The 24,628-nt window shown below is 41.7% G+C and overlaps 1 protein-coding gene across 5 annotated transcripts in view; it reads right to left on the minus strand.

Annotated features, from left to right (window-relative positions):
• The window catches only part of KCNAB1 (potassium voltage-gated channel subfamily A regulatory beta subunit 1), a 570,878-nt gene that overhangs the window by 17,150 nt on the left and 529,100 nt on the right, over positions 1-24,628 (minus strand). For all 5 annotated transcript variants that reach the window (XM_077488106.1, XM_077488103.1, XM_077488104.1 and 2 more), the window contains 5 exons: positions 9,146-9,231; positions 7,946-8,066; positions 6,974-7,068; positions 3,734-3,854; positions 1,668-1,756 (listed from right to left, as the gene is read on the minus strand). In XM_077488106.1, the coding sequence (XP_077344232.1) occupies positions 1,668-1,756; positions 3,734-3,854; positions 6,974-7,068; positions 7,946-8,066; positions 9,146-9,231 (512 nt within the window). The remainder of the gene's footprint in view (positions 1-1,667; positions 1,757-3,733; positions 3,855-6,973; positions 7,069-7,945; positions 8,067-9,145; positions 9,232-24,628) is intronic.

The following is a 24,628-nucleotide window of genomic DNA, read 5'->3' on the forward strand; positions in this document are numbered from 1 at the left end:
TTTTGATCGGACCAAGTGCCACGCATGCTCAGATCAAATTCCTACATCAAAGCTATTGGCTACTAGCCTGAATGTAGTCCCATCGTAACGAAATGACGTCATCACGTTCTGAAAGATCGGATTTTTCGACAACTTAGTCCGACCGTGTGTATGCAACAGTTTCGGACACAATCCGTCAGACTAAATCTGACGGGCAAAATCCGACGGATTTGGTTGGCAGAATCTTCAACCGTGTGTACAGGGGCTTAGAAGTGTATGAAGCAATTTAAAGATTTAAAGGGACAATCCATATAAAATAGATATTTCAGTTTGGTATATTTTATGAAAATAAGCAAACTAATGGTTGTTTTTTAGGCATCAACTAAGAGAATATAAAAAGAAACATGAAATGATTAAAAAAACAGTAGAAGTGTTTTATACAATCAAACAGGACAACACGAAATGTATTCAGTATATATGCAAACATTGTTTTAGAAGAGCAGGAAAAATAAAAATAAAAATCAGAAGTGTGCAGGTAAGGGGAACCGGGGAGGAACTTTAATCAAGGCAACCTGCCATTTTCAGAAGTAACGTTAAAATAAGTGTCTAATTGATTCCTTAGAGGTGGCAGTTGGGAATACTGAGTTATATAAGCACTTCATCCTATGAAAATCTGCAAATATGAGGCTACTCTGGGGAGCTAATGAATTCCCTCCATTAGAACATTGTCCTTTGAAATTCATCAATGATCCCTCAAAGAAGACATTATAATGCTCCATTACCATGATATTGTTGTTGCTGGAGTACTGTTTCTTAATGGTGTGCTTTTAAGGAGTTTGGATACAAGCCCGAGCTTCAGTTATTAGGTGACTCAAAAGAGTCGCCTAAAGAGTCAGTCAAATTGTTTAAAAGCAACAAAAAGATTTCCTTTAAACAGACTAATGGTTTCTAATATCTGAGACTAGTGGTGTGCGCTCTATGGTTTAATACCTAGGTTTACACACATGCTGGCACAATAAAGAACACACAATAAAGAACACACTTTGAAGATTAACTCCAAGGTGGGTGGAAATAGAGTTAGAACTTTGGCAATGAAGAGAGAACATGTAGTAAAGGCACCACAAAATAAAAGAAGCCGGTGGCTGACTCAGATTATCAAACATTTTCTGCTAATGAAATATCATTTTTGGGTCTACTGATCCTATAATATATAGTGTACCTGTATATATAATAAATACATAAATAGAAGTTGACGAAGTCTGTAATAGTAATAATGACTGCTGATTCCCTGATTTTGGAACTGCTGCCCAATGTATAGCCATGTTCCAGCCTGGCTGCTTTTATGGGCTAGTAGGACTGCACAGTGGATAAGGACAGTATACCGATTTGCATTGATAGCATAGCTTATCAGTGCTTGGCTATGTTTAGAATAGAGCTGCAACACCAAGGTGCCTGTAACTTCTGTGTAGAAGGAATTTTGTTAAGGCTAGGTGGGCATTTTTGTGTAATAAATATGGCCCAATGTGCTTATGTGCAAGGTAACTCTGTGCATTGAGTGCTGACAGGTCCCAGACAGCTTCTTGAATAGCTTTCTTCACTTTCCCTAAGGTTCCAAAACTTCGTGTGATCTATTATCATTATACGTTCAGTCATTGAGCTCACACTAGAACATTCATAACTTCTCCTACCTGAATAGCTCCCAGATTTTCTACGAGTTGTTCTGGATTGGAAGAACCTAACAGGACAGAACTGACTCCTTCATTCCGCAGGCACCAAGCTGCAAAGTAAAGACATCACATTTTCAACTGTAGTCATAAATTATAATAACAAAAGATCTGTTTGGTAATATTTAATAGCAGCTGAAAGAATTAAATACATTTTTGGTTACCTATCTACTTAACTTTTCTAGGACGTGTCATCATTTTTATGCTATTATTTTGTAAGTTGCATTTGCTTTTTTTGGCTCCACATACAATATTCAAGGGCACTTTCTATCATGCCAAATCCTAATGCACCACTTTCTTGAATTCACAGCAATCGATTAGTTGGCTTATCTGTGATTGTATACTTTGAGGTTGATTTACTAAAGACAAATTGACTGTGCACTTTGCAAAATGCATTTACACTCTGCAAGAGAAGTTGCTCCAGAGCTTAGTAAATGAGCAGACGCTCTGCCAACTTTCATCATCCAATCATGCGCAAGCAAGTATGCTGTTTTTTTTTTCCTTGCATGTGATTGGGTATTCTTTGAAAAGTGAAGCCTTACCTCATTTACTAAGCTCTGGAGCAACTGCACTTGCAGAGTTCAACTAAACTTTGCAAAGTGCACAGTCTAGTTGCCTTTAGTAAAGTAACCCCTTTGTATCATTGCAGATTGTTTTTTTTATTTTCATTGCATTATTAGGACCACCAAGCATGAGCTGGGGGATAAAGGAGGTAAGGCACTGACTCTCTTAGAGATGTGTGCAATAGATGACGGAAGGAATATCATATTTCTGGATATTCAAGCATTGGCTGCTCCCAGCATTCTTCAAATTATAGTTTTAATAAGGTTTTTTTTTTTTTTTTATATAGACATCTTTGCACTTAAAGTGATTGTAAAGAATATTTTTATATTTGAAATAAAAAAGATGTTATACTTACCTGCTTTGTGCAATGATGGTATTACTTACCACTGCTGGTGCTCTCCACCCCTCCTTCAACCAGGTGCCTCCTCAGCAAGTGTTGTGCTGAGGGGGCACACATACAGGTGTGCTCCCGAGCTGTGCTGTGGGTGTCCATAGACACACATATAGTGCCAGTAAGCCACACGCCTGCTCCCTCCTCACAGGAGTTTGACTGAAGGCAGCAGGAGCCTATGGCTCCTGCTTGTTTCTCCTGTGAGACCTGGAAGAGAAGGAGCAGTGTTGTAGCTGGATGTCAGGAAAGGGTCCCTCCGTCTGGTAAGATCTATCATTCGGCGTGCAGTACTGAGGTCCACCAGCAGGTGTCTCCTGCCAGTTTGGAACTGTCAGGGGAGCCTTTCCCTGCTGGTGTTAAGTCATCGTTGGGCCGCAGTACTGGCGTCCACTAGCGGATGGATCCTGGCAGTATGGAGCAGACAACACTTCCTGTGCTCATGTGAGGACAATTACTGCAGTCTCATAAATATTCCAGGAAAGCCCTCACATGCTTGCCTTAATATCTCTCTGCCTGCGCCCTGACCTTGCTGCCTGTAATCCTGACCTTGAGCCTGCATCTGACCTGACCTGATCTCATCTCATCCAATCCCTATCCTGAGCCCATCCTGGACCTGTCCCTCCTGTTATCTGATTACCTTGGATCCCTGCCCTGTAGCCTATCCAACCATCCTCTCCCTGTCCTGTTGGTTTCCCGTCCTTACCCATCTGCTGATTTCCCTGTGTATGACCCCGGCCTGGCTTTTGTTTCCGGTATCTCCCATTTACTGTATATACTATTTGTTGTTTGTGGGTCTTGTGGTTGGTTGTGCACTGTTTGTATTCACTTACTTGTCACCTATTTTAATAAACACCATTATTATTCACTAACACGTGTTTTTGGTTTCCTCTGTGCAGTCCGCACAGTCTGGTCTACTAATTCCCTGACACTGGAACAGCGCTGGATCAGTGAGTCAGGTATGTGTTCAGGGATGGGGATGAGGAACAGGTAGTGGGGTTTTTTTTCTACCTTAATGCATAGAATGATTAGACTTCAGATCCATTTTAATTTAATGCCTGACCACATATCATCTTACCTACTGCAAGTTGTGGCAAAGTGCACCCAAGTCGCTCTGCTATTGGTACCAAGTCTTTCAGCTTGGATTGTTGTTTCCGACCATCCTCACTCAGTATTTTGTCCTTCAACCACTGGTAGCACTGGTACATGACAGAAATAGAAATCAAAATGTGATGAAAAGAATGTAGAAAAAGTTACATAACTAGTAGGGATGAGTGAACTAATTTGGCCAAGTTCAGGTCATATTTGGATTTGGCCAAGTTACATAAAGCTAATATGTACAAGATATGGTCAATCTATTAAACATGGTGTGCTCTTATTTTAAATGTATGTTTTTAACCTTTTATTAAATAAAAATATGCAAATCCCCTGTAACATACAGTCACTATACAAAGTATAAAGGCTTTCAGGAGGAGGGTTTATGGTTCCCCACTGTACTAATGCCATCCTGTATTGTAACAAGGACTGACCAATGTCATTGACCAGTTGGAGCACTGAAAACATCCCAGCCAGCTTCACTCACTTCAATTCTGTTTTCAAACTCACTTTTTTTTTTTTTACTAAAAAACATAATTACAACTTTGCCAGAACACCTCTGTAATTAGTTCTTTTTCATTATATTGTCCGATAAAAAGAGAGAATGTTGCATTTTGAACAGTTTTTTCACTTAATGTTTCCCCCTGACTGGGAATAGGTAAGTTGTAGCTATACCGACTACTCCAGGAATCCCATATTTCCTCTTGGAGTACCATAGCTGCAAAACAGCCTGGTAAACCTTCAGCATTTGTCTAGTGTTTGGAGATAGGCACCGTGTTTTTTTTTTCAGCCCCTTCTTTTAATATGAGAAGGGCGTCCATGTGCCAAGCCTAGTGATTCTGATGCCTTCAGAGAGGTAAATTAAATAAACAAAAATGACTAAAACATTTATAGCAAGAAAACCAGAATTTTAATAAGGCACACTTCAGCCTGTCTTACATTAAACAGCTGTACCCTTCAGAATGTGACTCACAGAGCTCCCAGTGATAGTAAGGCCTTTTGTCTTACAGAGAACACTTGTTTCATCAGACATCTAAAATGCATGTGTTCCCAGCTGATTCTCTGTTTACGGAGTACATATGGACAGGCAGATTCATCGAGAATGTTAAATTAACATTTTGCTTTATGAGGTTACATAAAAATGTCTGTAGACGTTTGCTCTATTTTCCGCAGCTGCTGCTATGTATTGCATGGTAATTGAAGTAATGTTATGATCACAGACTAATGGGTGATTCTTTTCATTTAGAAGAACTATGAAAACATTTTCAGAGGATTCAAAGTAACCATCTTCTACAGCAAAGATTTACCCTATTCTACAGTAGTTTGACTGGACATAGGAGGTACTTTGATAAAGTTTATGTAAACCCTAACAATGAGCTTCTCTTATTTGCTCCCTTTTGGTCTGTTAAATATACCATTAAAGCATTTTGTTATATCTGTTCAATAAATAAATAAAAAAGACCTGTTGTCATGTCAGAAATTCAGGGCTTTCCCATGTCTTGTGCACACTTCCTATGTTATCCCAATGAGACTAATTAGCCTTCTTATTTGTTATCTTGGGCTTCGGAATAATTAACGTGATGGTAAAGTCTTGTTTTTTTAGTTAAAAATAACAAACATGTTATACTTACCTGCTATGTGCTATGTGCAAATGTTTAACACACAGGGTGGGGGGAGAGGGGCTCAATACAGGAGGGCAGAGTACAGGGGGGGCACAGTACAGGGGGGCAAAGTACGGGGGGGTACAGAGCTCTGTGACCTGGAAAGTCTGAGTCTCAGTCTTCAGGTGTCTGTCTCTCTTTCCACAGTCTCCTGTGGGTTCTGCTCACTGCTCTCCTGGGTCATCATGCCCTTCCCATTTGAGCCGTCCCTGGCTCGGTTCTCGGAGTACAGCCAGCAGCTCGGAGTGCCGAGATGCGGAGAGAGGGGATGAAGCCCCCCACACAGTACACCTCCTTCTGAGACAAAACTTGCACTATGCCCCCTTCCCCCTTGCCCAGAAATGTATCTGCTGGACCCTGCACATATACCCCAGAGGAAAACTGTATACCGGATCTCCCTGACCATGGTGAAGAAGGAGCTGGTGTTGGGGGAGAGCCAGCTGGTGCGATGTCCAGAAGAGGACAGAGAAGGAGGAATGGAGGCCGAAAACCTTCCTCCCACACCCCGGACTATGGAAAAGCTCCCGGAACAGGCAAGTTGCCGTTGCTGCCCTCCTCCCGGCAGAGAGTAGGGAAACCAGTGGTCATCCAGCAAGCCTTTGGATGTGGACATTTGGTATCCGCTTGGGATAGGGCTTCACTGGGCGATATATGGTATCCATACTTTTTGGAGTGCTTCTGCTAAACATACATGTTTTGTGTAAGTGCAAGTGGATGACAATTTATATGCATATTTTTATACAATTCTGTACCGATGTTTTACTAATTTAAGTAGTTTTTTCAGAAGTGGTATTATTCCCTGAAGAAACTTTATAACATTACATTTTTGAAATGCGTTGGTTATCCCCCTCTGCCGTATTCCTTATCACAATCAATGACCCAAGGGAACAGCAAGTAGATGGGGATTACCACTTCATGGCTATCAGCCAAAATGTGCAATGTTGATAACATCATTTACACAATGTATTGTATTACCAATATGAGATTTTTTTAATACAATTTTTCTACAATAAATTTAATTTTTCTATATGTGAAGTTGTATATGTTTTTTCAATTGCCCATAAAATCCAATTTTTGAGGTTTATTCTATATAAAATCGCTGTATTCCCCAATCAGTGTTAGGGGAATCCCTCCTGTGGAGCCATTTTGTTCTCCCAGCAGGACAGGGGAAGCCGTCCACGCTGGAAGAACACAGTGATTACTGCTACTGGCTACAATAGCCACTAACAATAATCAAGTGTAAAATCCGACAGGCTGGTTGTACCCAAGTTGATCGATCAATCAACTTGGGTACAATCAGCCTGCCCAGACATGATTCGAATCTCTGAGTGTTTGGAATTGTCTATGGCCTGCTTTAGAGTCTATGTTGTGCATAAGGTGTTGATCTGGGTAGTTTATCAAAAAATAACTGGGCAAGGCTGACCATTTCTGGCAGATCAACAGGTTTTTTTCTGTATTTGCAGGGTTTTTAAATGAATAGAAAATTTGGTAATCTGCATGTATTTCAGAGATTTTCTTTTTTTTTTTTTATTATTATTTTGCCCTGAGATACACAACAATACCTTTAGTGATGCGCGCGTACTTTCAGGAACCCCATTCTCATATTTTCCAGAGATAATGCCACAGGCAAGGGGTGACCATGTCATTGCACCGACACCTGTAAAACAGAACCATTTTAGATTTCTCTGGTAAATAATCAGCTTCAGATTTTAGAGGAAACTGATCCTGTGATAAAGAGCACATTATGAAGTGTACAATAAATTATGAAAATTGCAGATATTGTACCTCTGCCACTGCTCTGGTCAGGATAGAATGTTCAACTAAAAACATGCACTCTACGTTGTTGCTATTCCAAAATATGTATTGAATGTGTTCACCTGACATCACACTGCCGATTTTAAAGTACTACTCTACTTTACTCTGAGAACATCGCTCCCTTATTAGCAAGAATGCTAAAGAATCTAAATCAATAGCAAGGAAGAAGTCATGGAGTGATATCTGGTTGGTCCAGCCTGCAAGCAAGCGATGTAGGTAAGCTGTGTGGAGATTCTATCACTGACAATTTGTTTCAAGTGACAGACTTTGTAATGTAACATGGCGTTTTGCAAAGATAATTTATTATCTATGCATATCCAACAATTATCCTTTTAGAAGGAAAAATGTAAAAATAATAAAAAAAAGGGAAATATTAAAATATTTTATCTTGTTTTTTTTTTTCTAGGCATTAATAATGTTTTTTATTATCTTTTATACCTTTGGAAAATATCTTCTATATCCTGTTTTTTCTATATAAGCAGGCTTTGGGTGCATATTTTTTGCAATAGCACTTGTTGTCTGTTTATGCCCCCAAGTAATAAATAGTGACTGCTATGCATGCATGTAGTTAAGATGAATTTAACAAACATGGAGCACTGTGCTACTAGCATTATTGGCTACTACATGATACACACCATTGTCCACTACATGTAGCAAACGCCGGCAATCAATGAAGGGCAATCATGCACTTGTAGACTTACGTGCAATTGTAGACTTACCTATTTTGTGATACAACTCAGGTAGTTGGATTTCCACCTTCTCTCTTTGAAAGAGATGATATTCTGCTTGTTCACAAACTGGTGGTATAAGGTTGAACTGTCTGGCTACTGAATATGCTTCCTAGACGCAAGCAATTAGATTATTACTGTATACAGTAAGTACGCAATATCTATCTAGCTATCTATCTATCTATATATCTATCTTAAAGTAGAATCCCAGGCAACCAGCTAAATACACATTTGAAATAAATGTATATTTACTATTTAACTTTAGAAAAGATTTTACATCTATACATATTTCTGCCACACTGAACAGCCAGGAAGATCACTATATTATACTTGGGCTACATTTGCGTGGGGAAATTGGCCCAGTGTGAATAACAACGGCAGTAATCTGCTGATTCCTGATGTTGTTTTTGCCACCTTTGGGTTGCTAGCTGTGGCCACTGAGTTTGCGCACTTTAATGACAGGTCGTCAGTGGCCTCAGCTATCCATGGCTGTTCGCACAGCCAGTGATCACTGCAGGTAAATGCTGGCTGTGTGAACAGCAATGAATAGCTGCTGCCACTGCCAAACTGTCATTAATGTGTACAGGCTTGGTGACTTCAGCTAGCCGCACACAGGTGGCAAAAACAGCAGCCAAAATCAGCCGATTACTCTCATTCGCACTGGGACAAATTGCCCATGCGAATGTAGCCTAACTAGTTTAACTTTAATGCTCTCTTCATCAACTCCTTGCTAATAATTCAGAGGTGATTATGGCAATTCATTGTCCAAAAAATGTAGACAGGATACAGGGAGATGAGTATGGAGATGAGTATGGAAACTGCATTGCTGATCCAATAAAAAAAAAAATCTGGCTTGGCTATTCAGTGTTAAAATGCAAGTAAATCAGAAGACTGTCTGAACAATATAACTAGTCTATAGGCAAGCAAAATAGGTTTAAACACTTTATAGGTATTTAAATATTGTATCTGTTTATCTAATGTAATCTATACATTTATAGCAAGAGTGTGCAAGGGATTACATGCTGCATGCTGGATCTGATTGTAGCTTTTATTTTAAATTGTTTCTTATTTTAATTATTTATGCGTATGAAAAATGTAATACACTATAAAATAAAATATAATCATTCACTGTACTAGAAAATAAAAAAATATTATTTACTTAGTATTAGGTAATATCTAGGCATACTTTACCATTATTTCCATTGCACTCCAGCGTGATGTCCCCCAGTACATTGCCATCCCTTGATTAATTACATGGGACATTGCCCTGACAATTTCTAGAAAAAAACACAAATGTAAAACTAAATATATTCAACACAACAATTTTTAAGAGATTAATCCAATATGACACTGTATGCCAAGCTGTAAGCTAGTCTGCAGATAGCTGGTTATCTCCAGCTTGTTAAAGATATCTTGTTGCATTGACCTTGGGTCCAATAAAAATGTCAAAAGAAAAGTTTGCATGCTGTCTGTTGTAGTGGCATTTGTTAGTTAAAATATTATCACAATACTATAGGAAACAAGGCAGGGAATGTGCTCAGGAACCAATTTGTAAGGAAATAGAATATATATCTTACAGCTTTATATTAGTTTCTTACTTCCATAGCATTTGCACATTTTCTTGCATCTTTTCCACATACATACCTGTATTACACCAAATAAAATTATAATTTTTTTTCCACAAAATTGAGGTTACACATTAAGCTTATTTTATATCTCCAGATACAAGCAAGGCATTAGTTATATTAATTAAAAAACAATAGTGAAGAGTAAATTCCTGGTGCAGTTTGCCTATATTTATGATTTTATATATATTTATATATAATGATGATTTTTGAAAAATCTATTATGTTCTTGGCCCCATTTATTTGCTGATTTGCACCCACAGGGCTGTATAAAGAATGAAATATTCATTTGCAGCTTAGAACATCAGTAGTTGACATATGGAACTCAAGGGGGCAGTGTTGTTTCAAACACAGCTATTCAGTGATTCGTATTACGCCAGAAGATAGACGGTATAACGGCGGCATATTTATTTTTATTTAAGCACACATTTGTTTCTATCTATTTTGATTAAAGTAAGAATATAAAATGACAAGCATAATGCATATTGCAGATTGTTGTTCAAAGGAAACCTATCATGGGAGAAACTGCCATTGCTAAGCCCTTCTCTTGATATATGGGTTGCTCTGTATTCCACGGGATCTAGCTGAAAGAAGCATGACATCAATCTCACACTGGGGCAGCTGGCGCCAGGTACCTTTTGAACATAGAGTTTGTTCTCTTTGCAAGCAAATTTTTCCCAGAATTTAGTGAAATTGGCAAAATTGCACCTGCAAAGAATACCCAATCGCATGCAAGGAAAAAAAAAAAAACAGCATTTCTGCTTGCACGCGATTGGTTGATGCAAGTAAGCAAAGTTTTACCCCATTCACTAAGCTCTGGGGAAAATTCTCTTGCAAAGTGCAAAATCTCTTGCAAAATGAACAGTCTGCTTGCCTTTAGTAAATCAGCCACATAGTATGAGCTAGTGACTTTTGCTGGGAAAGGGTGTCTAAACATTATAAGCGGACCTTGCACTGCAAGGTCAGCTTAAAAGTGTATGTACAACCACAACTTTTTTTTTTTTTTTTTTTTTTTTTTTTACTATTGAATAGCATGTGGAAGGGTTACAGCTCCTGTTTGGTTTTTACCACCAACCTAAGAAAAATCCAAAATGTTAGCGTTATCCTAAGAACAAGAGGTGAGGGTAAATCTGTTCTGGTGTCATCTTTCTAAGAGCAGAAGTCACCTTGATTTGTAGAGGTTTCCTCTATGTTCCTACTGCATTTCTGCAACAGGAATTAAAGAGAAATCTCCCTGATGGAACACAGAAAGCAAAAAATATCGTGCCTATAGGCTTCTGAGATGTAAATCCAGCCCTGCCTGCAAATAGCATCAGACTGCACAAAAAGTACTGCACGCACTTCTTTCAAAAATGCACTGAGCCAAATTGCATGATACTGCAGTACCATGCGATCTTGTGTCCACAAACACACTGTGCTTGCGATCTAGTAGATCACAAAGGCAGAGCCTTTTGAACTTGGTGCAGGAAACACTCATGGAACATGCCTTTTTGGCACCACATTCTGGTGTGAACTGACCCTAACAACAGGACACTGTGCCCAGTGATCTATGACTTCATCAGTGTTGTTCAATAGACATGTGCACACTGAAATTTTTTGTTTTGGAATTTCGTTTTCGTCCAAAAAATACATTTATTTCGTTACTCCCGAAATTTGTTTTTATTTATTTTGTTTCGTTTACAAATGCATTCGTCCGAAAATCTGAAATAATTAAGGTCAAATCTGTCATTGAAGGCTTATGGTGTCTGTCGAATGTTCTAAGAAGATTCGACGGAGCAGGTAAACTGTACGATGCCGCAATCATACATTTCCGTTCGAATGTTCCGTCTACAATCTATAGTAGAATTCTAATGTTGTATGACACCAGTAATAATTATATTTATTAATTATTACTACTAGTCAACCAACATTAAAATTCTTCTATAGCCTATGGGCTGAGCATTTAACCATAAATGTCTGCTCGCTGCGACTGCTTCGTCGAATCTTCATGTCGAATCTTTTCTCTCTATGTTGAATAATCTTGGACTAATAGAGTTAGGTTAAGCGCATTCAACCTTTTTTGCTATTGTCTCTATAATGTTGAATCTTTTCTCTCTATGTAGAATAATCTTGGACTAATAGAGCTAAGGTTAGGCACATTCGACCACAGGTTCGATGGACACAGATCACTATTGTCAGCGTCATGTCGAATCTCTTATCTATATTGAACTGTTACAATGAAAACGAAAATAAAGCATTTGTTTATGTCGGATCTTTCGGTTTTCGGATTCTGCACCTTCGTTATCGTTTGTTAAAACGATAACAAAAACCCGAAATTCGGACAAAAATGCATTTGGACGAAAACTAATGCACATGTCTATTGTTCAAGTAGATCTCCATCTCTTGAAGGTTGCCTATCCCAGCTTTAAGGTATAGAACCATTTTTACAGCAGTAGTATTAGAACAGGAATTTTCTGCTTTAAATTAAAAGCTTACTGAAAATATAAAACCCCATGAGCTGAAAACGTCACAGTATGCATTGGACGTGATTACAAAATCTTCCTTTAACACTGCCCAGGGTATTAGACTCTCAGATTTCCGTTATCCTGTCACTGGTTATCTATAAATGGATGGAACACAAAGGAATTCATTTTATGTTAAACCGTTAAATGTGCAGTAACCATTCTTATGATTTTCTAATTACTGACATCAAAGGGGTAAATGTATGACTGGTGCTACTATTGCCATGAACTTGTGGTTTGTATTCATAATTACATCATTTCATAATTACAACAAGCAGATCCCAGGACTCTTCCAAGGGACACATTATTTAATTCATAGTAAATGGCAGTGTTTATTTTTATGCCCCTTCTTTAAATACCTATCTCCAAAGGACAAAGAACAGATCTTTTTCACTTAGCTTTTTACAGTTAGTATGTAAAAAACAAATATAAATAATAACCTGCCCAAAAGATAATAGTTGTAGTTTAGCAAGAAGAGTACTTACACTAGCTAATGGTGTAACTCCAGGTGTAAAGTGAACCTTTCTAAACAAGACAGACAGGTATAAGACCACTGTACACTGTATACCCTGTTAGGGTATAACCTTGGCATCACTTACATTCACAGAAACAGAGAATATGTCACCCATAAATAAGCTACACCCAAAGTCAAGCCCCCTGTTGTGGTGCTTAAATCATTCTGGGGTTCCTGGACCGCATTCTAGTGTGATCCTAGGCTAAGTCCACTCATACCAGTGCATTATACAGCAGAGCACAATGAACTGCAACACACCACTTTGGATCAAAAACATACTGTACATGTCCCTTATTCAGCAACACGGAGCACCATGCATGGTATAAATGCATAGATGTATGCTGCTGTGCATTGTATTCTACTGTACAATACGCTGGGGTGCCATTTACGAGGAGCAGGAGGGTTTTCATGCATTGTGGAGACGCACGTCAATGCATGTATTGTTGCAGTTCATACATTTGGATGGGATCCTTGTATGAACAGTGAGGAATTGAGGTAAACTAGGGCTGAAAATAATAGGGTAGGAAGACAGGAATAATTATTTAGGGCTTCTCAGGGTTAAAGTAGAACTATGAGCAAAACTTTTTTTTTCATTTTGGATAGAGTATTTTTTTCACCATCTGTGTGTCCCTTTGCTGAGATTTCTCTTCACTTCCTGTCCCATAGCCAAACAGGAAGTGAGAGGTAATCCCTGAAAATTAAGGGAATATCTTGGGGACCCCCAGGTTACCAGAACTAGTGTCCCCATTGGAAGATTTCCCCTCTATTACTTTTGTGGGGACAGCCCAGAATTTGGGGATTTTACTTTCACTTTCAGTGATAATGGTAAACAGGACAATGTGAGGGTTAATCTCCCTAACGAAGACAGCAATAAAAACTGACAGGGGTTCTAATCTCTCTGCATGCCATTCCAAACTAAAAAAAAACTATTTTGCTTTTAGTTATACTTTAATTCAGAGTTAAAAGGCGTTAAAGGGATGCAATTTTCTTAATAAAATAAAAAAATGTTTTCACTTGCTAGGCTGCTTTAATGGACATTACGTGCCTTTAAAAAAAAAAAACTCCTCTGATATGCACACAAAAGAACCACTTTAAAAAATACACTGTAACAATAATATTGTTACAATCTATTCTTTGTCAAGAATAGAAAACTTTGTTTGTAGGGTTTGTATATACAGGAGGAGCACTCCTGCAATACAAACTGGAACCTACCTGTAAAAATAATGAAAGCCAAAACCAGAAATGTTGCAGCTTACCAATCATTAGATGTGGTGGCTGCATTTGTTTTCTTTTTGTAGGCTTTTTTCCATCTGTTTTCACCTGGTGTTCTGTTCAGTAATATACTTTCTGTTTAAAAAGTGTTAGCTTTAAGCCCCTTTCACACTCATGGACTGATCGGGTCCGCCTGTCCATTTTTGGGTTATGATTAAGCATTCCTACGTGTGAAACATGTCACCTGTAACCTATCCTCCGCTATTGTGTCATGCTTGAAGAATACAGAACGTTTTATTGGATTACAATTCTGGTGTGTGACCAGTTTTCTTCTCATTTACATGTCCGTTTTAAAGGCTGACCCAATTGGACCATCAATTGCCCTCTATGGAGTAGCGGATTGACACCCGCCAACATCCGATCGGATGCTGTCCCCTAAAAATAGACAGATGGGGGTCCATTTCCCATCCATCTGGCAGATCAGATGGGATGACAGTCGGATTAAAATAGACAGGTGGTCCATTTCCAACCGACCACCCCATAGAGAACAGTAGGCTGTTTAAAAATGAAGAACATAAAGTATACTGTAGTTTTTTAAATAAATAATTTGCTTGTACAAAAATGAAATCAATTTTGAAATGAATATGAATACCGAGAGAGAAAGACTTAGCATTACGAATAATTACTAATAAAAATAGCACTTCTATATAAAATGCATTACATCTCATGTAAACTATTCTGCTCAGATCGGCAAATAATGAAGATTAAACAAACATTTTACATAACTGTATCCTGTTCCAGCATGTAGTACAACCATGGACATATGTAAGGGTCCTCAAGTGACCCTTGTTAAAATCAGACTCGTTACCATAAGATATTGTATCATTTCCCACTGTTCCTATTTCCTGATCTCTGGGCACTTCCTGCAGATATTAGATAGAATACCAAAGGAGCTGTTACAGGTTTGGCGTGCACAGGAGAGGAGTTAAGATGTCCTTGCGGGAGCCAGTTTATGTACCTGTCACTCATGCATTGCTAGGAGCTGTGAGCTGAGACACTGCACAGCGTAATAAATCCTGTGCTGGAGCTTTAGCCAATTGATTGTTCTGGCCATTCCTGTTATCATGTCTGTTCATATTATCACATTACAGCTTGCTGTGAACGCTCATTCGCAGAGATCTCCAGCCATCCATAACTGTACTGATAAAGCACAGTTCAGCACTTCTACAACACACGCTGATCAAAATGATTCTACGTGACACAGAGATGAGAGAAAGTCATATGTGCTTTGTACTTGACTGACGCAAGTCATCACGTGATTACCATTTGTGGTCTAATGTTCCATTTACCAAGCAACAACCAGGGTAATAGAGGCTGTAGTGGTAATAGTAATTATATAAAGATTTTCCCTATTTATGCATATTTATATTCAATATGTTCTGGAATTTCGCAAAAGATCCCAATTTGACTTTGCTATTTCTACACTTTCAATCTTCTTTATACCTTTAAGGAAAACATTTGGTGATCAGATGTCACGAAAGGAACCAACTACAGAGTAGCTTGGGTGTCTACATAACTTATCTCCAACTGAAATTTTGTAATACCACTTTTTTGTACTCCAGTGAGCTGCAAACCAGGTAATTTCCAACCCTGCCAGCTTCTGTGAGTCTATAGCTCATTGGAGTACAAAAAATAAGACATTTGGAGTTCGGGTTAGAGATGAGTTTGGAGGACACCAAGCTCATGTCTAGAACCAACATACAAAATGTATTCTATCATACATTTATACGCAATTATAAAATCAGAGCTAGTCAAGCTAGGAGAGCTGGACAGGGCCTTAGAAGGTCCATAACCTATCAGCAGGACCGCACAACCCAGTCCACAAAATGTACTTCCAAGGATCTTCAACATTTTTTAAAACATATAATCCACACCGTCTTCACTGATCCTGGATCTTTAATGGTAATCCACTTGATAAACCAGTAAAAAGGAAAACCTTGAAAAGAAAAAAGCTCTATAAAGTGTAGTTTGTTTGAACTCCATATGTGCATAAACTGTATTGTTATAATGTGCTTACATTTTAAAATTAAAGTGTAACTAAAGGCAAAACTTTTGCTTGGTTTTGGATAGAATGGAGAGGGAATTAGAACACCTGTTAGTTTTTATTGCTGCCTGTGCTACCATTAGGGCGATCTACTCTCTGTTTCTCCTGTTTACCATTATCATTGAAAGTAAAAAAAAAAATCTTCCAATGGGGGCACTAGTTCTGGTGACTTGGAGGTCCCCAAGAAATTCCCTTGATTTGTAGGGATTTTCTCTCACTTCCTGTTTGGCTATGGGACAGGAAGTGAAGGGAAATCCCCACAATGGCACACAGATGGAAAAAAAAAATCTGACAGGTACAACCCTCCCTTACTCTATCCAAAAAAAAAAAGTTTTGCCTATAGTTCTACTTTAATCAAAAGACATCTCCATGAAAATGCGTTTACCCTTACCCTCTAAATGATAAAAGTCAGCCTTCCACACAGTTCCAATAAACATCTTTTCCCGTAGACTTGTGTTCTTTCTGAAAAATCTTCTCCACTCTCCTCCCAATGGGCATTATAAACTCCCAAAAAGGAAATTTATATATATAGTTTGATACCGTTGATACCACGGCTTTCAGAGGGCTAGTGTCAGCCCGCCTGACATGTATCATCCAAAAGGATTTTGTCAGAGGCGAAATCCTGACGAAATCCTTTTGGATGAAACATGTCAGGCGGGCTGACACTAGCACTCTGAGAGCCATTTGAACATCATGATATACTTGTTCCTGTATTAAACTGTAAGTTACTATGAATACAATTTTTATATTACTTCACAATTGGCTGCATTATCTTTTTATTGGGTATCACTGGTCGTCTGGGTGAATGTTATTATATCCCATATGAAAGCTCAAAGAAGTTTTTCTGTATGAGGATGTCTGACGATTAGCCGTAATCCTGGCCTGGCCTGGGTATTTGTCTATTACATGCCTGCTTTTTACAGCTGTCTGGTAAGCAGATTGGATTTTCACGTGGTGCGGTGTGCTTTCTTATACACATTGAAGCTGGTGTTTATCAACTTTCCCCTGTTGGATTTACTTCTCATTTAGTGCCACATGTGGATGTGTTTTATATCATTATATATTCTTACTGTCTGTTATCCTTCCACAGAAATATTGCAGTAAAGACAATTTCTGTGTTTTATCATAACGTATGTGTTTCGCATTGGACATTGCACTTACACTATTGCCAGGTGTGCCATAGGGGGCTGAAGCTGTTATTAGGGTTGAGAGTAACAGACTGAACTAATGTAAGCACCCTGTCACTTTAGCACCAGGCTTTCTAATGCCACGTACACACGACTGGACTTTTTGACAGCAAAGGTCCGACGGAACGAGTCCATTGGACAATTCGATCTTGTGTGGGCTCCATCGGACCTTTGCTTGCCAAAAATCTGGCGAACTTTAGAAATAGAACATGTTTTAAATTTTTCCATCGGAACTCTGCCGGACCCAGTTCCTACCGAGAAATCTGCTCGTGTGTATGCTAGTCCGGACAAAACCGACGCAAGGGCAGCTATTTACTGGCTATGAACTTCCTTATTCTAGTCCGGTCGTACGTTATCACGTTCGAATCCGTCAGACTTTGGTGTGATTGTGTGTGGCCAAGTCTGTTCATTCGGAAAGTCCGTCAGAACTCCGCCAAAAGTCCGTCGGACCTAGTCCCTCGAAAAGTCTGGTCGTGTGTACGCGGCATTAGGAGACACCTGGAGCAAGGAAAAGCGGACAGTGCCAGTGGCAGACTTCCACCATAGAGGAGGTAAGGGACCATTCTGTGCGATATCTTTGCTAAGAGCAGGTAAGTATAACCCCCCCTTTTAACTCTCCTGCATACCCTATATAAAAAAAGAGCTGTGTAAATACCTTTTTTAATCCTGTCCGGTCCAGTCACGTGACCCAGCAGCACTGGCTCCCCTGTGTCAGCAAGCATTTGCCACAGGGGAGACAGATGGGCCATGGAAGCTCATGAGTGACTAGTAACTTTTTAGACCCCTTTCACACTGGGGCACTTTTCAGGTGTTTTTAGCACTAAAAATAGTGCCTCTAAAGGGCCTGAAAAGTGCCTCTCATGCCTCCCCAGTGTGAAAACCTGAGTGCTTTCACAGTGGGGCGGTGTGCTTGCAGGATGGGAAAAAAAGTCCTGCAAGCAGCATCTTTGGAGAGGTGGGGGAGCGGTGTATACACCGTTCCCAAAATGCCCTGCCCATTGAAATGAATGGGCAGCACTGCCAAAGTACATACAAAGCGAATCGGCAGCGCTGCAACACAGGCGCCGCTAAAGCGCCACTAAAACCACTAAGGCCGGCACCGCCCCAGTGGGAAAGTAGCCTTAGGTTGGGCTCCCCACATCCAATTCACAAAAGCAGGAGATTTTGACCGGCTCTCTATGGAGCCAGTTCACATATCTCTGCAGCAGGTCCAGTGCGTTTTGCACAAAAACGCTGTGCGTCTTTTGGTCTGTTTCAGGTCTTAATTCAGGCCAAAATGAACCAGGACGCACCAGACCCCTGTTGTGACTCATATGTAAACCCAGCCTTAGTGTTCTGTCAGCACTCAACATTTTCACATCAGCAACTCTTCCAAAAGACAGAGCGAGAGAGAGAGAGCCCTGAGCATTAGATTAGTCAGCTCACAAATGTAAAGACCTGTGCACAGCTGAGACTAATACAGAGATCTGGCTACCAGGTAAGATGTGGACCTGGAAATGGAGGATTTTTCCTCCAAGCTCTACAAAGCCTCCGGTCTCCAACACCCAGGACAGGACTTACTAAAGTGGACAGAAAGGAAAGACTAAGTTAGACTTACCGGTGACGGTATTTCTAAGAGCCTTTCAGGACAACCCCGGAGAGAGTGTAGCTCCACCTTGTCATTAGGAAACACATGCCCACTTTAAAAACACCTCCTCTTCCTCCATGGCTTCAGTTATTGTGGCCTTCCGACACTGGAAAACAAAGCACAGAAAGCACAACACCATGGTAGAACTTAATACATTTACTAAGCATAACCTAGGGAGGGAAGTAACGGTTGTCCTGAAAGGCTCTTAGAAATACCGTCACCGGTAAGTCTAACTTAGTCTTTCTCAAATCGCCTTTCAGGACAACCCCGGAGAGGATAACCGAGAAACTTACCCTAGGGCGGGACTACTGCCTGCAGTACCTTCCTGCCGAAGGCCTGATCTGCTGCAGACAGTAGATCTAACCGGTAGTGCCGGAGAAATGTCGAATAACTGGACCAAGTGGCAGCCTTGCAGATTTGTTCAGGCGTTGCACCGGCCCTTTCAGCCCAGGAAACTGCCGTGGATCTAGTAGAGTGGGCAGCAATACCTGAGGGAGGTATTTCTCCTTTTGCTTTATAGGCTTCTGTTATAGCCAACTTAAGCCACCTACCCAGTGTACTTTTAGAAGCTTTCTCCCCCTTGCGTGATCCAGAAAATATCACAAAAAGGGCGTTTGATTTTCTAAAATCTTTAGTAATTTTCAGAAACTGTAATAGACACCTTCTCACATCCAATGTGTGAAAAACTTCCTCTCCTGCATTCGCTGGGGTTGCAGAGAATGTAGGTAACACTATTTCCTGCGATCGATGGAAAGCTGAGGATACTTTCGCTGGATCCGTCCTCAGTACCACCCTGTCCTGATAAACTCTAAGGAAGGGTTCTGTAATAGCTAGAGCTTGGAGCTCGCTGACTCTCCTGGCCGAGGTGATGGCCACCAAAAAGATTGTTTTTAAAACCACCTTCTGTAAAGAAGCTTCTTGTAAGGGTTCAAACGGTGCTCCCGAGAGACCCTGTAAAACTGTAGACAAATCCCAACTGGGAAAGTCTTTAAGGGCTACTGGTCTACTTCGAGCAAGAGCCCTAAAAAAATCTAGAAATTAAAGTTTCTTTAGATAAAGTCTTTTCAAAGAAAACTGATAAGGCAGCCACCTGAGTCTTCAGGGTACTGGCTGCGAGACCCTTCTCCATTCCCTCATGGAGAAACTCCAATACGGACACCGTGCTCTTGACCTTGAGTTCTCTAGAACTACACCAGGAGTTGAACTTTTTCCAGACTTTCATGTAAATTGCCTGTGTAACTGCCTTCCTGCTAGACAGCAGGGTCTTTACTACTTTATCTGAAAGATCTTTGGCTTTTAATAGGTCCTCCTCAGAAACCAGGCGGTTAGCTGTAGAAGTTCCACCTCTGGATGATTTACTGTCCCCTGGGATAACAAATCTTTTCTGAGTGGTAACCTCCATGAGGGCTTCGAGGCTAGGTTCCGAAGACCCGCGAACCAAGGCCTTTTTGGCCAAAAAGGAGTGACTAGTATTAAGTCTGTCCCTTCTTCCCTGAATTTCCTCAGTACTAGTGGAATTAGAGGAAAGGGGGGAAAGGCGTAGCACAGCTGGTAATGCCAGGGGTGAGCAAATGCATCTAACCCTATTGCTGCATCCCCTCGGTGAAGAGAAAAGAATCTGTCCACCTTTGAGTTCTGCTGGCTGGCAAAAAGGTCTACCTGTGGAACCCCCCAGGCCTCGGAGATCATCAGGAACACTTCCTGATTCAGACTCCATTCTGCCTCTAGCAATTTGCGCCTGCTTAGGAGGTCCGCAAACAAATTCTGAGAGCCCTTCAGATGCACTGCCGATAGTGAGGCTGTGTTCTGCTCTGCCCAGGCTAACAACAGATTGGCCAGCTCCATCAAGCTCCTGCTTCTGGTTCCCCCTTGCTTCATAATGTATGTAACCGCTGTTGTGTTGTCTGACAACACCTGGACATGGTGGCCTCTCAAACTCTGCTGAAAGGCCACTAATCCCAGAAAGATCGCCTTCAACTCCCTCCAGTTGGATGATCTTTGAGCTTCCTGTTTGGACCAGACCCCCTGAGATGTCTGACCATCCAGCTGGGCTCCCCAGCCCCAGGCACTTGCGTCTGTAGTAAGGCGCTTGTCCACAGGAAAGGTCCACACCAGGCCCCTTGAGAGGTTTGCCTGGTCTCTCCACCACCAAAGAGCCCTTTTCGTCCTTGACGAAATTCTTAGCTGTTTTTCCAAAGGATCCTGATGGGACCAGCTTGACAGAACCTCCCTCTGAAGGGGTCTGGAATGGAACCTGGCCCACTGAACAGCCGGGATTGCTGCCGTAAGCAGGCCCAGAACTGCCATAGCCGTCCTGACTGAGACTGTCTGGTTGCTCTGTATCCGCTGTACAGCTAGCTGCAACTTTGCCTGTTTTTCCAGCGGCAGGAAAACTTTCTGGAGAATCGAATTTAACGTATACCCCAGAAATTTCATTTCCTGTGAGGGGGTCAGGATTGACTTCTCTAGATTTAGAAGCCATCCCAGGCCCTCGAGGTGAGACTGGGCCCTCTGGAGATTGACTAGGACCTGCTCCCTGGAGTCTGCAAAAAACAAAAGGTCGTCCAGATAAGGGACGACTGGAATCCCCTTCAACTTCAGGGGCTCCAAAGCCTCTGCCATAATCTTCGTAAAGACCCTGGGAGATGACGAGAGTCCGAATGGCAGAGCCCTGAATTGGAGGTGCCATACCGAACTCCCCACCTTCAATGCCAGGCGCAGGAACTGCTACGATGCCTGATGAATGGGTATATGAAGGTAGGCATCCCTTAGATCCAGGGATGCCATGAAGCATTCTGGGGTCAACAACTTTGTGATGGAGAAAATTGTATCCATCCTGAAATGTTTGTACCGAATGAACCTGTTCAGAACTTTCAGATTCAGGATTAAACGGTACTTCCCTGAGGGTTTTTTCACCAGAAAAATATGTGAGTAAAAACCCCTGCCCTGCTGGTTTACTGGGACTTGAATCAGAACCTCTTGCTGTATCAGCTCCTGTAACAAAAGCTTCATTGCAGAGGCCTTCTCCTGATCCCTTGGCAATGTTGTCACATAAAACCTGCTCGGGGGTAGTTCTGAAAATTCCAACCTGTACCCCTGATCGACAATATTCTTCACGAACAGATTTGGAGACAGCCTGTCCCATTGTTCGCGAAAAGCTGACAGTCTCCCCCCCACTGGGGAGATATTGTCACTTGCTCATAGGGGACTGCTCTGGGGGAGATCTAAAGAGGACTCCACCCTTGCCTTTGCCCTTCTGTGAACCCCATCTGCTCTTGCGATCCTGGTCTTTTTTATGGGATTGCTGAAAAGCACGAAAATTCTTTTTGGCAACCTGCTTTTTCTTAGCTGGAAAAGCCTTCTTTTTATCGGCTGTCCTATCCAGCACAGACTCTAAATCGGGTCCAAAGAGCAAGTCACCCGAGAAGGGTAGACCACACAGTTTGACCTTAGAAGCAGTGTCCCCAGACCATGTTTTCAGCCAAACTGCTCTCCTGGCTGAATTTACAAGAGCCGAAGACCTAGTGGCCAGTTTAACCGATTCTGCTGATGCATCCGCCATATATTTGACTGCATTCAGGATCAGTGGAAAGGACTCTAAGAGATCCTTGCGGGGTGTCCCCGCTTCAATATGGCTCTTCAGCTTCTCTACCCAACATTCCAGATTCCTGGCCACAACCGTAGCTGCCATAGCTGGTTTTAGACTGACTGACGCAGCATCCCAAGCCTTTTTAAGGATGGAGTCAGCTTTTTTGTCCATTGGGTCTTTAAGGATCCCCATATCCTCAAAGGCTAGATCCGTTCGTCTGGATACCTGCGAGAAAGCTGCATCGACTCTGGGATTTTTGTTCCAAACCTCTGAGTCTTTATCTTCGAAGGGAAACCTTCTTTTGAGAGCTTTAGAGAAGAAAGGGGCTTTTTCTGGGTCCTTCCACTCTTTTCTCACCGAATCTGAGAGGACCCTGTGGACTGGAAAAACTCTCCGTTTTGTTTCGTCCAACCCCTGGTACATTTTGTCATGAATTGACAGTTGTACTTTTTCTTCTTGAATTTCTAGAGTAGTGTAGATTGCTTTAAGAATGTCATCTACTTCCTCTAGTGATAGCTTGTATTTGGAGCCCCTGCTATCTTCTTCCTCTTCCTCCTCCTCAGAATCCCTGAAGGAGATGAGAGTACTACCCCCTTCGTCTCCAGAATCCTCGGTATCCACCTGTCTGGACGACGACGCCCTGGGGCTGGGCGGTAAGTTCTGAGGCTCGGTCTGTGCGGGAGGGTTTTGTATCAGGATGGACCTGACTGAACTCAAGGAGTTTGTCAGCGCTTTAACCGAAGAAAACAAATCCTTATATTGCTGGGATGTTTCCTCTTCCACCAATTCTCTGATACAATTTCTGCACATTGCCTTCTGCCATGAATCTCTGAGGGGGGTCTTGCAAGAAGGACATTTTCTCTGACCTGGTCTAGCTTTTCCTAGTGATTTTTCCTGAAACGACATGCAGGTTTAACTCACTAAAAGCTCACAACAACCAGTTGCTTAACACCAAGCCAGTGCAGAGACCCACCACCAAACAGACCACTAGTGAGACCCCAGAACCAGGCTGCGAAAGGTCCGAGTGAAGTCACCTCTGACCTGCAGCGACAGGCCCCCAAGAGGGGGGAACAGACAAAGACATAGCCCAACAGTGAAGCAGAGGGTGCCAGTGCACCTTACGTACCTGGGCTGGACCGGTGCTAGGGGCGCCTGTCTCCGCCATAGCTGGCTTACACTCCTCCATCGCTTGAGTAAGGCAGCTATCACAAACAGCTCCGTCATTTTTTAAAATTTTCCCGGCCGCCGCGTCATCAGGGCCGGCCGGAAGCGGAAGCACACGGTCACCTGACCCGCCCCATGATCCCTGCGTTCCAGGCGCTTGAACCACGGCGCCACGCCCCCTCAGAGCGCCTGCGCGTCACCGTAAACGACGCTGTCGCCGCCCGGGACCCGGCGCCGAAAATGGAGCCACGCCGCTGACCTGCAGCGACCTCCGCCAGTGACAGAGCCCTCCCTGTGCTAAATCAGCGGACACCGGGCACCCGACGCCGGCACTCCGAGGGTCCTTACTCCCGTGAGACGGCGGGACCAGGAGCTCCAGGAGTCCTCCCCCACTGGAGATGCTGCTGGGGGTCAAAAGAAGAAACAACCTGTAACGAAAGGTAAGCCTTACTCCCCTGCAGAGAGTGTAGCTCTCCCCTGGTTCAGGCACATGCTTCCTCCAAGGAGGAAACACAATAACTGAAGCCATGGAGGAAGAGGAGGTGTTTTTAAAGTGGGCATGTGTTTCCTAATGACAAGGTGGAGCTACACTCTCTCCGGGGTTGTCCTGAAAGGCGATTTGAGAAAATCGATTTTTTATTTTTTTTTTAAAAGGGGGTTGTAACCCCCGGTTAGTAATTTTCGACCATCTGTGTCCCATTGGCGGGGATTTCCCATCACTTCCTGTCCAATAGCCAAAACAAGAAGTGAGAGGAAATCGCTCCAAAGTGTGTTGTCACCAGAAGTAGTGGAAAACTTCCCCAATATTCCTTTTCTGGTGACAACCCGAAATGTGGGACTTTCTGTCGCTTTCATTTTTGGTGATAATAACAGGACAAATAGAGAGGGTGAATTTTCCTAACGGGGGAACAGACAGCATTAATAAATATGACAGAATTCTCTATCCAAAGCTAAAAAAAAGTTTTGCCTTTAATTATAATTTACAACGGTATTAAACCCAAAAACAAAGATGTGATGGCTGTGATAGTTTTCTTTTTTAGGCTTTTTTTTTTCACCTGGTGATATAGCTATTAAGTCTGTCGTTTCTCAAATGAGCAAGCTCTCTTGCAGATGTAGCAGTTGAGACAACCCATTAAACACTGACAGGGGTG

This window comes from Lithobates pipiens, unplaced genomic scaffold (genome assembly GCF_037356315.1).
Source record: "Lithobates pipiens isolate NorthernLeopardFrog02 unplaced genomic scaffold, aLitPip1_a1.2 Scaffold_18, whole genome shotgun sequence".
NCBI classification, from domain to species: Eukaryota; Metazoa; Chordata; class Amphibia; order Anura; family Ranidae; genus Lithobates; species Lithobates pipiens.